Here is a 15,519-nt window from a genome sequence, read left to right as displayed (position 1 = left end):
AGGGGACATATTACGGAAATATCACTTTTTGAAGGCTCTTTAACATATATTTGGGTATTTGTCTTGTCTTTCGGCCCCCAAAATGTGAGAATTGACAATAAAATCTGTAATTTTCAGGCTCCCTAGGTTGAAATCCATGTGGTTTCACGAGCTGTTCCCTCAGTTGTCATTCAATGATGTCATTAGTTTTTTCGAATTTGCATAATACCACCCCAGTGAGTATTGGTACCAGTAGAGGGGGTCAGCATTGGCTCATTTGCATTTAAAGGGACAGGCACAGAAAACCAGCCGTTCTGAACAGGGTTGTTTTGAGAGGATGAAAAGAGCTGTGATGTTTGATCCTTGGGGTATTTTGACCAAAGCATGTCACAGACATGTCTTTAAGACACCTGCAAACTGTTTTAATTTATGGAAAAAGGGCATAATATGTCTCCTTTAACCATCACAATTACTCCAAAGCTGTTTAATAAATTAATAGTTTAAACTTAATAAAGGTAAAAAATCTTGCAAAGCATGCATAAGCATATAGGCAAATGAAAGGGAGAGGACATTAAGATGAGAAATCAAAAGAGAATGCTTGAGATGGTGAAAGACAAGATATGAGGAGGAAAGTTCAACAAGGAAGTAAAGGAGAAGGAGGAGGTCGATGTAAACAGAAGACACTCAAGGTCCATTATAGCCTATTCATCTTTTCATGTTGCTGTTCTATAGACCTGCAGCACCTTAAAAGCTCTTTTTCATATAGGAACATTATTATCAGCACAGTGATATAAGTTAGTATGGGATTTCAAACATTCAGTTATCTGGTTTATTTCTATATTTTCTTCAGTATATATACAGTAATATTATTATTATATTATCTTACTTTCTGGGACATAACAAAAAGAGAAATTGGAGAGTCACAAGGTGGCTTATTTTTAATTTGTACCAGTTTTACCTCGAGCCATACAGTACCTGCAACAGTAGCGTGCCATCTCATTCATCAAGTTTTCATCCTGCTTTTAGTTGCATAAATACATTCACTTGACAGATGACTTTACTAATTGCCTTTTCAAACTGCGGTAATCTCTCGGCGCAGAGAGCGAAAATTAAAAATGCAGCGCCCTGAGTATTGTTTTTTCATGTCTGAGCCTGCATTTATCCACCTGAAATTAATTCTCTAATTTGTTTGTAAGATAAACAGGGAATACTTAGCTTCCCAATCCACTTAAAGCGTCTTCTCCACTGCTTTACATATCCTCTCTGCTCTGAAATGCTGATTTCTCCCTGTAGACTCCGCCCAGCAGCACGGCGAGTCATTAACGGTGGAATGAAGAGCATGCCGGTACTTTTCTGAAGGGCACTGCAAAGTCTTTTCAAAGTGTCACTTAAAAAAAAAAAAAAAAATGTTAATATAGTGAGTGTTTTGCCTGCTTTGACTAAATAAAAGCCATGTTCAAGGGAGTTTGGTGTTAGATGCTGAGGGTTCACACCTGAACTGTAGTGCCATGATGTGTGTATGTATGTGTATGTGTATGCCGCTAACACCACTGATCCATACAGAGGCGGGTGATGACATCCTTGTCCAAACACGCAAGGCATTGAAAAAAAAAAAAAAAGCACTGTGAGGCCACTTTGCACATTTGCACTCAAGTGATCCTGTGAGTGACTTCCATTCACTAGGAAACTTTTAATAACATCATTTGAGGTTTCAACCTTTAAAAAGATTTTACAGTTGTGACAGCTGTGTCATTTCACCACATTTCAAGGCTATTTTGTGGTGGCTTGTCTTCGTCCCGAGGTCAGTGGTTACACTGTACCAAGGCTACCCAGCAATCTTTGCAAATTTCGAGTGCCTCCATCATGGTACAAATTCCTTTATTTGTGTGAGTAATGAACAAAGCTTTTTCATTCAGCGTGAAAAGTGTATTGTTTTCTAATGAATGGCCACGTTTTGACAAGCCATCGTGGTTAAATAGAAAATGTTGAGAGGAAAGTTTCAGCTAAAATCACTGTAGCATAATTACAAAGCAGCTATTTCTGGGCCAGTTTTATTATTTGATCATGTATAATTCATATACAGATGAATGGCTAAATGTGCTGGCAGAAGTACACCAGTGAGGCTTCTTTCTCTACTGACAGAAACATAAATATTGTTCATCCTTCAGCACAGCTACAAGACATGTTCTGTTTAGCTCCAGGGCTGCAATTACACTAATTACCACAGTAATATGGATTTTATTTTGTTCTCTAATTAAGCATTGGAGACTGGAAATGGTTTCTGCTTTCCAAATTTTATACAGACTAGTTGCACCGATCGTGATGTAGGTATTGCATAGGCGTGGAATGTTACAATTCAGCCCATGTTCTGGGTTCATTGTAGGAACAAGACATCAGTAATCAATAACAGATGGATATTGTTACTGAGTTGTTGGGTTAACGCTTCAAAATGTAACTATAAGTGCATTTCCCAAGTAAAATGGGGTTTTTATCTTTACCTCTGTTAGCTTAAAGGCAGAAGCAATAAATGACAAATACACAGATACACTAAACAGACACTAAAAACCCACCTTTTTAAAAAAGCCTTACATTAGTTGTTTCTTTTGGGGGGAGACGTTCTCTCTCCAAATGTTATCTTTTTTTATGTAGCACTTTGAGATTGTTTGCTCAATATAAAGTGCATTACAAATAAAATTCATTATTATTATTGTTATTATTATTATTATTATTATTACATATATAACGTTTTTCTTTTTCACCAATACATTACGACAGGCTGTGGTAAAGGTTGATTATACCACAGTTAAGGGTTGTTGTGTATATAGGGAGAGATACTTTATTAATAGTATATCTCTATATATACCGTAGAGATATACTGTATATATCAATGAATGACCACTCGTTGTAATAAAATATAACCTTTTAACCTTTTTACAGTTGTCCTACCTTTGACGTACATTTTAACTTGTCTTTTTCCATTCTGATAGGAGGTAGTGGAAGTGTCACAACTGAGCAGCTCTGGTCTCCCCTATAAACAGCCTGAGATATTTACCACCTACTGTTATTTTATTTTCTAGAGCTTTCACTGACATCCTGGAGTCTTCGACAGATAAATTCATTGTTGCTTTCAGTTTTTTCAAGGGCTGTTGACATGCTGTACAAAAACACGTCTCTGAGAGTTCCTGTTTTTTGTTGTGCTAACATCAATAGAAAAAAAAGCCTCCAGCCCTGGGAGCTCAGAATAATAAAAACATTGTTTTCAGTCCAAAGACCTGAAGGATGTTGTGATTTTTACTGAACAGTTCCAAATAAAAATCCTCTTACTAATCTGAGAAAACAGAAGGAAAAGTCTCTTGCATGAACCTGAGAGTGATAACTTGGGGTCTTGGGGCAGTGTCGAATAAATGACCTTTGACTTCTTTCCCAGCAAATACTGCAAGTAGTTTTGATCCAGTGTTCACAGATGAGTCAGTGATTCTCTATGTTGTGTTTAAGCTACAACCTCCAGGGCTCCTCTGATTGGCTCACTGACATGTTGCTACCAGAGCTCTAGAGAAAGATATTAAACTTCATTGAGATGTTTTTTTTCTTTTTTGTTCTTAGAAACACAAATATAGTGTATCTTCTCATGGCTCAACTTTGTTTTGTCTTTAACTTTTGGGAATCCTGGCACATGTGCATACGGACAGCTTGAGACGCAGTCATGCTACTTAAATTTCCAATGACAGTTGGTGGCAGTAATGTGCAAATTTACCATATATGTAGCAATATAGAAGAAGATGAAATGTAAACAACGCAGGTTTCACATTTCTGCAAATGTCAGATCCAGAGAGGAGCCAGAGAGGAAACATGAAGCAACATTCAGATGGTTTTTAGATCTTAGAAACACAAATATGTCTTTTTATTGATACCAACATGAAAATATTGATACATGGGACCTTAAATGTAGGGACATTGCACTTTTTATTTGTATTATCATAATGTTACACCCTCTGTGTCTGTCAATGACCAACACAGAACCATGTTTCCCCTGTAGTTTCCAATAGACAATGCAGTTTATTTTCAGTCGCCATGTGTCAAGGTGAATCGTGTCTCCTCACGCTGCTGAGGACCGAGGTTGGCTGAATTTCATTTGACCTTTATTTGCATAAAAACAAGTGATCACTCTGACGAGAGAGCTGGTTTGCATGCAGGTGCATGTTTGGACAACCACTGACAGTTCACCTGGCAGATATTAATGAGCGGGCGACCCCAGTTCATGACTGACACGTGGCTCACTGCGGCCTACTGCAGATTACTGAAAGTGAAGAATTTAAGTTACCTTGGCTTCAGTCGCAGCTGCGGTTCAAGCTTGTTTTCTGGAAGTTATAGAAAGGCATGGGAAATGTAAGAGCAGTGTGAGATAATAATAAAGTAATTTAAGCCGGGTCACATTTATTTGTGGAATGTATTCAAAGACAATGCAAGTTTAGCAAAGTATCAGTAAAATCAATAAAAAGGATCAGGTTAAAAGACTAAAAAACTAAACAAATATAGAACAAAAATCATGAACCACAGAGTCAAATGCACACATACACAACAACACCACGACAAGTGGATCCAAACACTAAAGAAATAAGGAATGTAATTGTCAGGATTTGACCCTTCAAAGGATAGTTTAACATTTTGGCAATTATTGCCATAATCCCTTGGCTGTAGTCACTGGAGCAGGTTCATTACCTTTAATTATCGGTGCATGTTATTTTGAGATCCGCAGGGCAGAGAAGCAAGCTGCTCAGCGAACACAATGGAGGTGAATGGTACAGGTCCCCTGTCTCATATATAACTCATCAAATACACAATCCAACAACTACAAAATGCTCACATGGACAAGTTGTGACCTGCACATTCGCCACGCTATGAAATAATCATGTAACATTATGTAACATTATTACAGGAAGCAAATAATCGGAACTACTTGCAGTTTTGAAATCACTCCGCCCAGAAGCCGTGTCTGGAATGTAGTTCCCGGCCATGCATTTGCCTTGAAAATCATTCCATTATTATCCACAGGAGCGTTTTGGAGTTGTTGGATTGCGTATTTAATGAGTTTGATGAGGGAAAGGTGAAAATACCGTGCACTGTGCAGAGCTTGCGTCTCTGCCCTGCCAATCTAAAAACAGCTTGCACCGACAATTAAAGGTAATGAACCTGCTACTATGACTATAGGGATTATAGCAATAGGCAAATTTGCCAAAATGTCTTTAACCACAAGAACCGCACATGCACTCAAAAAGGTTGTCCTCAGAGGAAATATGTAATATAATGTATATAATACACACACAAACACACATACAAAGAGGAAAAGCTCTGTATTAGATGCTCAGAAGGTTGAATAGTTGGAAGAGGAGCTATGGGCCCCAAAAGCAGTTGATTGCCAGTCCCCCCCCTTTAAAAAAAGGAATTAAGTTTCCATCAAACCAACTTGCCACAAAGCAGTTGTCACAGACACAGTGCGGCTTCTGGGGCTCCCAAGGAACTGGGGAAGCGGTGCCAACCCTGGTTTGCAGAGTTTTACACTAATTTGTCGTTTGGCCAACAGACACAATACTTCTAAACTACACTGCATGCATTCAGCTTTTTTTTTTTCCTAAAATGTTTTAGAATTCACTTTTTTTTTTAACAAACTGTACGCAGGGCCCTCATCAGTAAAATGTGATTTCTCCGGTGACAGAATTTCTTTTGGAGGAACAAAAGCGCCATCCCTCTGATTTCTGCTTTCAGTTAATGTTCAAGGTTTTATTACAATAATTACAAGTGCCTGTGACATGCAGACAATACCTTTCATGTGCACATTCAGAGCAGACATGAAAACAATCACGCTGCTGTGAATGATGTTAACTTGATAAATACCACTTCATGCTGCCTTCATAATTCTGGACTGCGTGACAATGTGAGGTTGGCAGTGCATCTGTCAACGACAAACTACATGAGTTTTGAATTCTTTCATGTAGTAAAGTGTTTCAGCCTCTATTCACCGTCTCTCTTGTGACTAAAACCAAATGTTTTCTGTGTTTGGTTCTTCAGGCCAGTGGGAGGTGACTGTCAGAAGAAATGCCGGTCCCAGGTGCCCTAGTACATCACCACCGGGACCATGGCAACTCCTTGGCCAATGAAAAGAGAGAGGTGCTCCCATGGCTCCGCCTGTCTTGCTAGATGGTCGGCGTCCTACTTGATGCTCCTATGGTTGCCGTGGGTGTTACTATGGCAGCCGTGGCCGACCCGAGCTGAGCAAGTGGGCGGCGGGGGACACGCTGGGAAGGCGCTCCACGGTTCCCTGGCATCTTCCTCCTCCTCCTCCTCCTCCTCCTCATCCTCCTCATCCTCCTCCTCGTCCTCATCCTCGTCCCCTCCCAGCTCCACGTCGTGGGGCTTCAGCGCGAGGCAGAGTGGAGGACAGCTGGACTGGCTGCTGTCAGAGAAGGGACCTTTCCACAGATGTCCGGAGTACACCGAGTTCAGAGAGAGGTTCCAGCAGGGATTTTCTACCAGATACAAGATTTACAGGTGAGAGCTTTGCGCTTTCATACGTGTTCAGTCTATAAACAGCTCCTCTACACAACAGTTTACATCAAACTCTTTTAGTTATGACAATTTCTGTTGAAATTACACTCAAAAACAAAACTTGTTATGTCAACTGGTTTAACATAAGTTAATTAAATTGTCTTTTTTTTTCTTTTAAAGTCAGGTGTTCATGTTTTGAAGTTCTTCTGCGTTCTGAAGATTAGAATAAGAAATGTTATGTTAAATTAACTTTGAGGTTTTATTTACATACAAATATGACAAGTTTTAGAGAAAATAATCAAATCAAATATAGGAAAGTCATGTTTCAACAATAAACTTGAATATAACTGGATGTATTTCCCAGGGACTACAGATGTAAATTAGTATTTTTGCTACAATCTATATTCCATACCACTGCTCACTATGTGCATTATAAAATAGGCAAATAACTCAACAAACAAAAAGATTCCAATAAATTGCTCCACTGGCACTAGAAGTTGAACTAAGTAAACAAACACAACACTTTCTATTCTATTATGTAGTGTTTTACCCTCTGAAGCTCCATATTGTAACATGCTGAATCTCTACTAAATACTTTACTTGAGACTTTTATGCTATGCAATATTACTTGCCTTGGTCTTAGATTACCTTGGTCTGTAGGGACACTGTAACTTGGACTCAGAGCATATATTACACCCATCAGCACAGCACAGCACCTTGGGAAATTGACTCTTTCCAAGACTGTGGTTCTCTCAGTGGTTGCACTGTTTGAGTCAGTCAGGTGGGCCGGTCATCAGCGATGCATCTTTCATCATTTTCAAGGACTCCCAAGGAATCCCTCAGCAGCATATGGAGCGAATTACTAGTTTTAGAAGATAGAGAAGTTGTGTGAATATACATTCTCATTATAATTTCATTAGATATAATCCAAGTTGATTAATGTACCCAAAGACACAAGAAACTTCATAAAGCGTTAGAGAACAGTGTGTTTTAGATGGAGTGTCATAGATTTCACTAAATAATGCAAATACTTCAAACTCCATTTTTTTTACACTCTCTCCATTCATCCCTTCTTACATTATATCCTTGCTTAAAAATTCTTTTTTATTCTTTTTTTTTGTATAATCACAGGCCTCTATTGACATGGGTTATGATTTGATGTGGAGCAGCCACATACTTACTTCAAGTATCACAGAAAAATATCATTCAATAAAATATATGAAATTTCCATGCTGATTTCATTTCTAATAATGCAGCACTAACTCCTGAACCAAGAGTCTCAACCAAGGAGCTCAGTGTATTAGAGCATGTGATGAAAACATGCTCCGTATCACTTTTACTCATAACACAGTTTGTTGTATTAAAATTTGCAGGATGGGTGAAATCTAATTCGGTGTCTAACACTGTTGATTTGTGTTGTTGGAGTAAAAACAGAAATATTTCCCTTCCTCCCATGATGCACGTTTTCTCAGAGGAGATTAAAGGCAGGAAGACCTCAAACTTTTCTTTGCATTTAGTGAATTCCAGCAGCTTTGAGTATGCTCCTTTTTCATTAAACACCCCTGGTGTGCAGATTTAATGAGCTAATTAATTAGAAATGAGCTGTTTCAAACTGATTTTGCATCTTTACTTTGGGTGTGAATTGATTTTACAGGAAGCTCATAGTGCAGCTGGGATTCATGTGGTCCTTCCTAATTTAACTAAATAAAAACTGTGTTCTGCGAGTTGGACTCTTTAAAGAGCAACTAAACACGGATCAGAGGGAATGCTAAATGCATTGTGTCTGGCAGATTAAAGCCCAAACCTTTAAATACACTCCATGTAATCTGCGAATAGATAAAAGAAGAGCTGTTGTTCATTTTGAGTGACAGGCAGAGAACAGAGAGATATAGCTGTTGTACATTCTCCCACATTTCTCTTCTATCCCTCAAAGCTTTTTACTGTTTCTTTCTATGATGATCTAGTGAGTTGAGATGGAGCAGGAAACTCACGCCTCCACTACTTACAGAGAAGTAATCACAACTTGTCATAATGTAACATGTCTGAAACATGTCTCATAATTCAGCTCTCACCTTTGATTCCCTAAAGGGATATTTCAACATTTTGGTAAATTTGCCTATTGCCATAATCCCCATAATTTTAGGAGTAGGTTCATTACCTTTAATTTCCGGAGCAAGCTGTTTTTAGATGGGCGGGGCAGAGACATGAGCTGCTCAGCTAATGCAACGGAGGCGCATGGTATTTCCATGTTTCCCTCATCAAACTAAATACACAATCCAACAACTCCAAAACACTCTCGTGGACAAGTTGTGACCTGCACATTCACCACGCCATTAAAAAATAATGTATAATTATGTAACATTACAACACGTGAAGGAAATACTCAGAACTACTTGCTTTTGAAGACACTCTGCCGAGCAGCCATGTCTGGAATGTAGTCAAAAACCATCCCATTATTATCCACAAGAGCATTTTGGAGTTGTTGTTGGACTGTGTATTTGATGAGTTTGATGAAAAACAGCTTGCACCGACAATTAACCTACTCCTAAAACTATAGGGATTATGGCAGTAGGTGAATTTGCCAAAATGTTGAAATATCCCTTTAACTGATGCGCTGAGATGTTGATTTAGACAATTATATGACTGTAAGATCTGACAAATTACACGAAACATCTTAAAGTCAGCGCTGCTTTATCAATAGAATCAGTGTAAATGACCAAACACAACACAAAATCTCACCAGACAATCTGCTCATTTACAACGTCTTCATTATGTACACTGCTCACACACACATCCAACATAAATATTCATCTTTCTAATGTGCACCTCGAGCCAAACTGTCTCCGATAAGCTGCTGGTGTGACGGTTTCCTCGTGTGTGTGTGTGTGTATGTGTGTGTGGTTATCACAGGTGTAGCACACTACTGCATTTAAAGGCAGCAGCTGATAAATCAGCTCACCTGACACCGAGCCACCCCCCCCCCCCCCCCCCCCGCACCCGCCTCATGCAGCTGCATGCCGACCATGCCCAACCCCACGTTAAGGTTTGTCTGTCCCCAAATGCAGCATGAAATTACACTAACATGATATGAAGATCATCCACAAACAAAACTACTTAATATCTTGAGGCAGGACTTAGAAATTCTCTTTATTTTCACTGCTGGAGAAATATAGAGCTTTGTGTGTGTGTGTGTGTGTGTGTGTGTGTAGGCTGTTCGCTGTGTGGTCTATAAATGATGCATTGGAGACCTGCACTGGGTCCAGAGTTCACATTGGCCCCTGTCACCATTATCATTATTCCAAATTTAATACCAAATGTGATAGATATACCCTGTATCCGCTGAGGCTGCAGTTTGAATTTCCATTTCCTCAACCTGGAATATATATATTCAGATTTTTTTTTTCTTTTTTCTTTCACTTGTCGTTCACTTCCCCTCCCTCCCTCCTTCCCTCCTATGAGCTCTTTAAAAATAGATTCTCATTGCTCGTGGCCTTGAAAGTTGACACAGCCATTTGTACTGTCAGAGATGTGAACTTGCCTGAAAATTAAATGTTTTAATTATCTATGGTATTACATTTTTCTTTTGTTCCTTGACCACTGTAGGAGTCAACTGTGACTGTTTCTAAAGACACACGGAACACTCTGGAATGAATCATAGCGGCTCCGTCTCACTTTCTCTCTCTTGGCTGTCTGTCTTTTGTTAAGTATTATTCATCCAGATCAAGTCAGCCAGGGATGTGAGGATATGTGATGGGCTGGTTCACAGTCATACAGTCACATACTCTTAGCCGCAGTCCCCTGCTGCCTCTCTGGTCACCATGACAGCGGGATGTACGACAAAATGTCTCTATCACAGAACACTTTCACGTAGAAAATTGAGTCTTTTAGCTGACCACGTCCTGCTACGTGGAGCCTCAAACTTGAGGTTTTCTTTTTTTTTCTTTTAGAAATACCAAATGACAGTCTTTTCCTCTCTCTCTCCCTCTTCCTCCCCATTCCGCTGTCTTCCCTCTGCCCCGGCTTGAATCAAATGGAAATGACAGCATCACTTACAAATAAAGTGAGAGTGCGGTGTGAAATGACAGGTGAAGTTTCCATGACATAAGTGGGGCAGATTGTCGTATGACTCTGCTTTTAGCTGCAGGACACTCTGCAGCCATGTTGCCTTCTCTCAGAGAAGGCAACATGGCTGACTCATCCTGATGTCTGTCTCTTTCTCTGAGACAGAAATCCTAACTTTTGGCACGTCCTTTTTTTTTTTTCATCGCACACTCTCAATCTCAACCAAGCAGTTTGATTTGCTTGAATTGGGCCATAAAAGCAGCCGGTCAGACAACTTTCATATTGGACTACAGATAATTAAGAGACAAGGACTAATAATGATAACAGTGGGTGTTGAGAAGGATCATGGGGGAAGTAGGTGGCCTGCAACTACAGAAAATAGACAGATGGAGAGCAGAGAGAAACCACACAGGAGGAGGAGAGAGGGTGAAGAGTTAGCACCATGAAGTAATGAGATATGAATATATACAGATGGAGAGGGAGACAGGAGCTCAGTGCATCGTGGGAAGGGCCCAGTCTATATCGGCAAAGCTAGTGAATGGGTCAAGGCGAGCCTGTGCCAGCAAAATGTACAAGCTTTATTTAGCCTTTTTTCATAAACATAGATAGCCGTCCTGCTCTGGGGCGGCGGGTTAGCCTGATGTTTAATCTAGGGATGTCCCGATACCACTTTTTCACTTCCGATACGATACCGATATTGCAGCCTTCAATATCGGCCCGATACCGATATTGATCCGATATGAGGGGTGGTGAAAAAATTGATTATTTATATTTTTCAAATTCTAATACAAAGGAGAGTCCTCCTGTTGCTGACTGACAGGCTACCGCTGTCATGTTCTTCTATGGGACAGACAGTAGTGAGCTTACTTTTGAACTGTAAAATATTAAAAAATAAACCTTATTTACAACTGTTATTGAATTACTGTATGTACATCAATGTCAAACAAAAGGCAAAATCTTCTTGCTTCAAGGTTTTATTTGTCACTCCAAATTGAAGATTAGCCTGCCCTACAGTAAAAATGGCATACATAAAATAAAAAGGGGAGTAAAGCAATATATTAAGCAGCAATATTAAGCATCAAAGATGTTTAATCAAACCCACATAGTTTGAAACAACGTTCAAAACACACAGCCAGTGTCACAACTAAGCATAAAGCCAGTTAGCTTAATGCTAACGTATAATGTAAAACGCCATAGACAGGCTAACAGAAATTAGCATCGTTAATTTAATTCTGGCTTTAGCACTGTTACTTTAGCACTGTTACTCGCGCCCAGTGTGAACGCACCATAACACGGCACAACATGTGGACCAGCTGGTCTTCCTCCAGAAGAATCTGACCACCGACCCCGTCGGTAGTTAATTTGAACTGTACATTTAGAGCAATATAGCGCATTTACCGTTTATTAGCGGGCAAGCGCGACCTATCCATGCACCCGTGTGTGTGTGTGTGTGTGTGTGTGTGTCACGCTGTTGTTGTTGTGATCATGTGATCTCTGCATGCTGGAGCCGGCCGCTCTTCTTCTCTGGCAGGCGGTGCACGAACATTAAGGTGCATTACCGCCACCTACTGTGTTGGAGTGTGAACGAGAGTCACCTCTTCATATGGGACAGAAGTGCTGGAGCGGAATAATGGACTGCTTTTATCAGAGTGTTTATATCGGAGATTTTAGATGCAGTCCGATATAATCCGATATTCGTTTTTTTGGCTGATATCGGACATAAATCCGATATCAATATTGGATCGGGACATCCCTAGTTTAATCAACATGAGGCTAACTATTCTGTTATTGAGAAAGAGGCAGAAGCATTGGCCTTGCAGCACTTTGAGGTGTACGTGGGAGGAACGGCACCTCTAGTGGTTTGCACAGACCAAATCAGATCCCCAAACCAGAGGCTGGTCAGATGGTCTTTGTTTTTTGCAGGGCTATGATTTGGATATTCGTCACATTAACGGGCAAGATAATATCTTGGCGGATGGCTAGTCTAGGGCGCCTTTGCCTTTAGTCTTAACCTTAGTGTTCTCCCTTTGAGTCTGTTGGATCGTCTGCGTCGAATGCCTGTTGCCAATGCCTGTTGCCAATGCCTGTACATTTCCCTGTGAGTTATGCCAATGCCTGTATATTTCCCTGTGAGTTAAAAATTAAATTAGTTTTTTGTTGCACTATACCAGTTTCCAGGTCTGCATTTGGGTCCAGTTTCCCCTCAAACCGCGAGATGCTCAGAGCTACGCTACGGAAGCTAATGGGATTTCTTGGTTTCCCTCATCATACTCATCAAATACACAATCCAAGAACTCCAAAACACTCTCGTGGACAAGTTGTGACCTGCACATTCACCACGCTATGAGATTTACGTTACGAGACAGAGTTGTTTTTGAGGTAAATTCATGCAAAAGGGGCAGTTTTTCCGCAAGCAGTCTCTGCAATTGCCCCAAAAACAACTCTGTCTCATAACGTTCCATTATTATCTCATAGCGTGGTGAATGTGCACGTCACAACTTGTCCACGAGAGCATTTTGGAGTTGTTGGATTGTGTATTTGATGAGTTTGATGATGGAAACCAAGATGTTCTATTGATTATCAGTGTGATTAATGCATTGTTACTGCTGTAAATTGTTAACAGGTAACTGGCCCAGCTATTCCTAAGTCTTGCTTGATCACAGATATAGGTTGGACTTTGTTATTGTAAAGTTGTGTTAATAAATATTATTTGCCAGCCTTTGTGTGTGTTGTTTTGTCAGGCATCTGAGCCAGCTCTGACAGAACAACAATATGCCTGTATTCCAGCAGCACATTCTATCCTGGAGTTTCCAGGTATCCGTGAAGGAGAAGCCAACATATGATCAACTGCCTTTAGTTGTTAGTCCAGTCTGATAGTAAGGGTTTGCAATAACCTGGCAAAAAAGTAGCAACAGCATCACAGTTTGTTCTGTGTCTTCTTGAGGCAGGATGTGTCTGAGTTTTGCAGCATTATGTAATTGAGAAAAGGCAGTGGTGGAGTTGTTTATATGTGGGAGTTAAAGGACAGATACTGATCAAAGATAACTCTGAAATTCCTTACAGCGGTGCTGGAGGCCAGGGCAACAACATCTACAGTAATTATATCATTAGATGTTGAGTTTCTGAGGCGTTCAGGGCCAGACTTCAGTTGTGTCTGAGTCTAACGGCAAAAAATGTCTGTATTTATTTGTCTTCACTGACAAGTGCAAGTATCATCTGCATAACAATTGATTATTAAGGAGTCTTTAATGAAGATATTTATAGATATCTTGTGAAACTCTTTGTCTAATCTTGTGATTCATCATTAATGTGTAAAAGCTCACACAACTGATGAGAATGTTGATACAAATACAGTATAAAACACCTGGATCAAATATAAGCTTTATAAGAAGAGGTTGTATTTATATTAAAGTGATGAGAATTGGACTGAAAATATCTAAAGAAGAGGTGATAACAGGTTGAAGGTTTAGGAATCAGTGAAGTGAGTTTGAGGATGTTAAAAGGAGAAAAACTGTCTAAATGTCAAGTTTACAGCTTTTTCCAAGTTTTCTGTGTTTAATGATCAATCGGAGCCAGTTGAGGGCAGGAGGTGAGGAATTTGCTCTTTAATAGTTAGAATCTCCTCATTAAAGAGGCTCACAAAGTCATTAATACTAAACCTGTGTCAATAGAGCAATGGCTCTTTAGCAGCTGGACCAAGATGTTGAAAGGATTCCTGGCGTTTGTTTTACTTTCCTCTAATAATGATTATTAGTCTTAGGGAGGGTCTTCTCATGAGGTTTATACCTTGTGGGACTTCGTTTGGAAGAGTGATGTTACCTTTCAAAATTTAATTTAATAGATATTAAGGATTAGGTATGATCCCTGATAGACGACAATTTGTTGATTCGATTCGGAGAGGTCTGATTCCACTATCAACCTTGTACCATTCTGACTATATGGGAGTGCTCACGACTGCTGAACAACTGATTTAACATAGACTTTCTTTCTTTTCTTATAATCAGATAATAACAAGTGACACATTCAATCACGCAGCACTTGTACACACATACACCACACACAAAAAAACAGCGCTATCCATGGTGCTGTGAAAATCCTTAGTCGAGGACACCCATATTAAGGATTTAAAGCAAGGACCTTGCTTTATTCATATATTTTAGAGGAACAAATGTAATAATAATAGTTTGTTAATAATAATTGTTGCAACTGGCCAATGCTCTCATTAACTGATTATTTGAATGACTGGGATATCATATTCCAGTAGGCAGCACCTGTGCTGCAAGGAGCATTTGTTTTTTTGCGACTTGTTTTCCGGGTTGATTGTGACTCTCTGGTTGCCATGTAAACAGCCAGAAGTGTCTTTAATGACAGGTCGATGTGCACTTCTGTTTCCTCTCATCAGCTGCTTACTGTTTGATATAAAGTTGTTACTAAGTTACCGGTCCAACAGACGTTCTGGCAGTTCACGCTGAATGAATTCACTTATCACTTTAGGAGCTTGTAACGGCAGGACGAGCCATCATTTCTGATGACTCACTCGGATGTAAGGCCTCTCATCTCCCTTCCTCGCAATTAGAGATTCATTGGATTCCTCTTTGTGTTTCTATCTTGTAAATGGATTCCTAAATTTCTTGGATTGTTTGTTCTTTTTTCTTTTTTTTTTCCTTTTTGATTTGATTGCTGTCTCCCTCGCTGTACCCACAACAACAAAGCACTTTTGCATTGTTAGCCAATGCATTCCTACTCCAAGTATTCCTCCAGACCACTGGCGCACTTCCACTCAATCTGTATGAAAACAATGGCGGCGGCAGAGAAACAAAGCTAGCGGAGGCCTGACAACACAGGCTCCAGGCCAGAATGAAATGAAAAAGACTAGATTTTTTTTTAGCTTATTATGTTCTTATTATTCAACAAAAAATAATCTTGCTAGTGATG

The 15,519-nt window shown here is 39.8% G+C and overlaps 1 protein-coding gene across 1 annotated transcript in view; it reads left to right on the top strand.

The window, feature by feature from the left end:
* The window catches only part of brinp2 (bone morphogenetic protein/retinoic acid inducible neural-specific 2), a 311,630-nt gene that overhangs the window by 128,935 nt on the left and 167,176 nt on the right, over window positions 1-15,519 (top strand). Inside the window, exon 2 of the mRNA XM_085804094.1 lies at window positions 6,046-6,525. Within this exon, the coding sequence (XP_085660220.1) occupies window positions 6,113-6,525 (413 nt within the window). The 5' untranslated portion in view covers window positions 6,046-6,112. The remainder of the gene's footprint in view (window positions 1-6,045; window positions 6,526-15,519) is intronic.

The sequence above is a fragment of the Trachurus japonicus genome, chromosome 17 (genome assembly GCF_045865225.1).
Source record: "Trachurus japonicus isolate A0001 chromosome 17, Traja_1.0".
NCBI classification, from domain to species: domain Eukaryota; kingdom Metazoa; phylum Chordata; class Actinopteri; order Carangiformes; family Carangidae; genus Trachurus; species Trachurus japonicus.
This window is presented reverse-complemented; position numbering and strand designations above follow the sequence as displayed.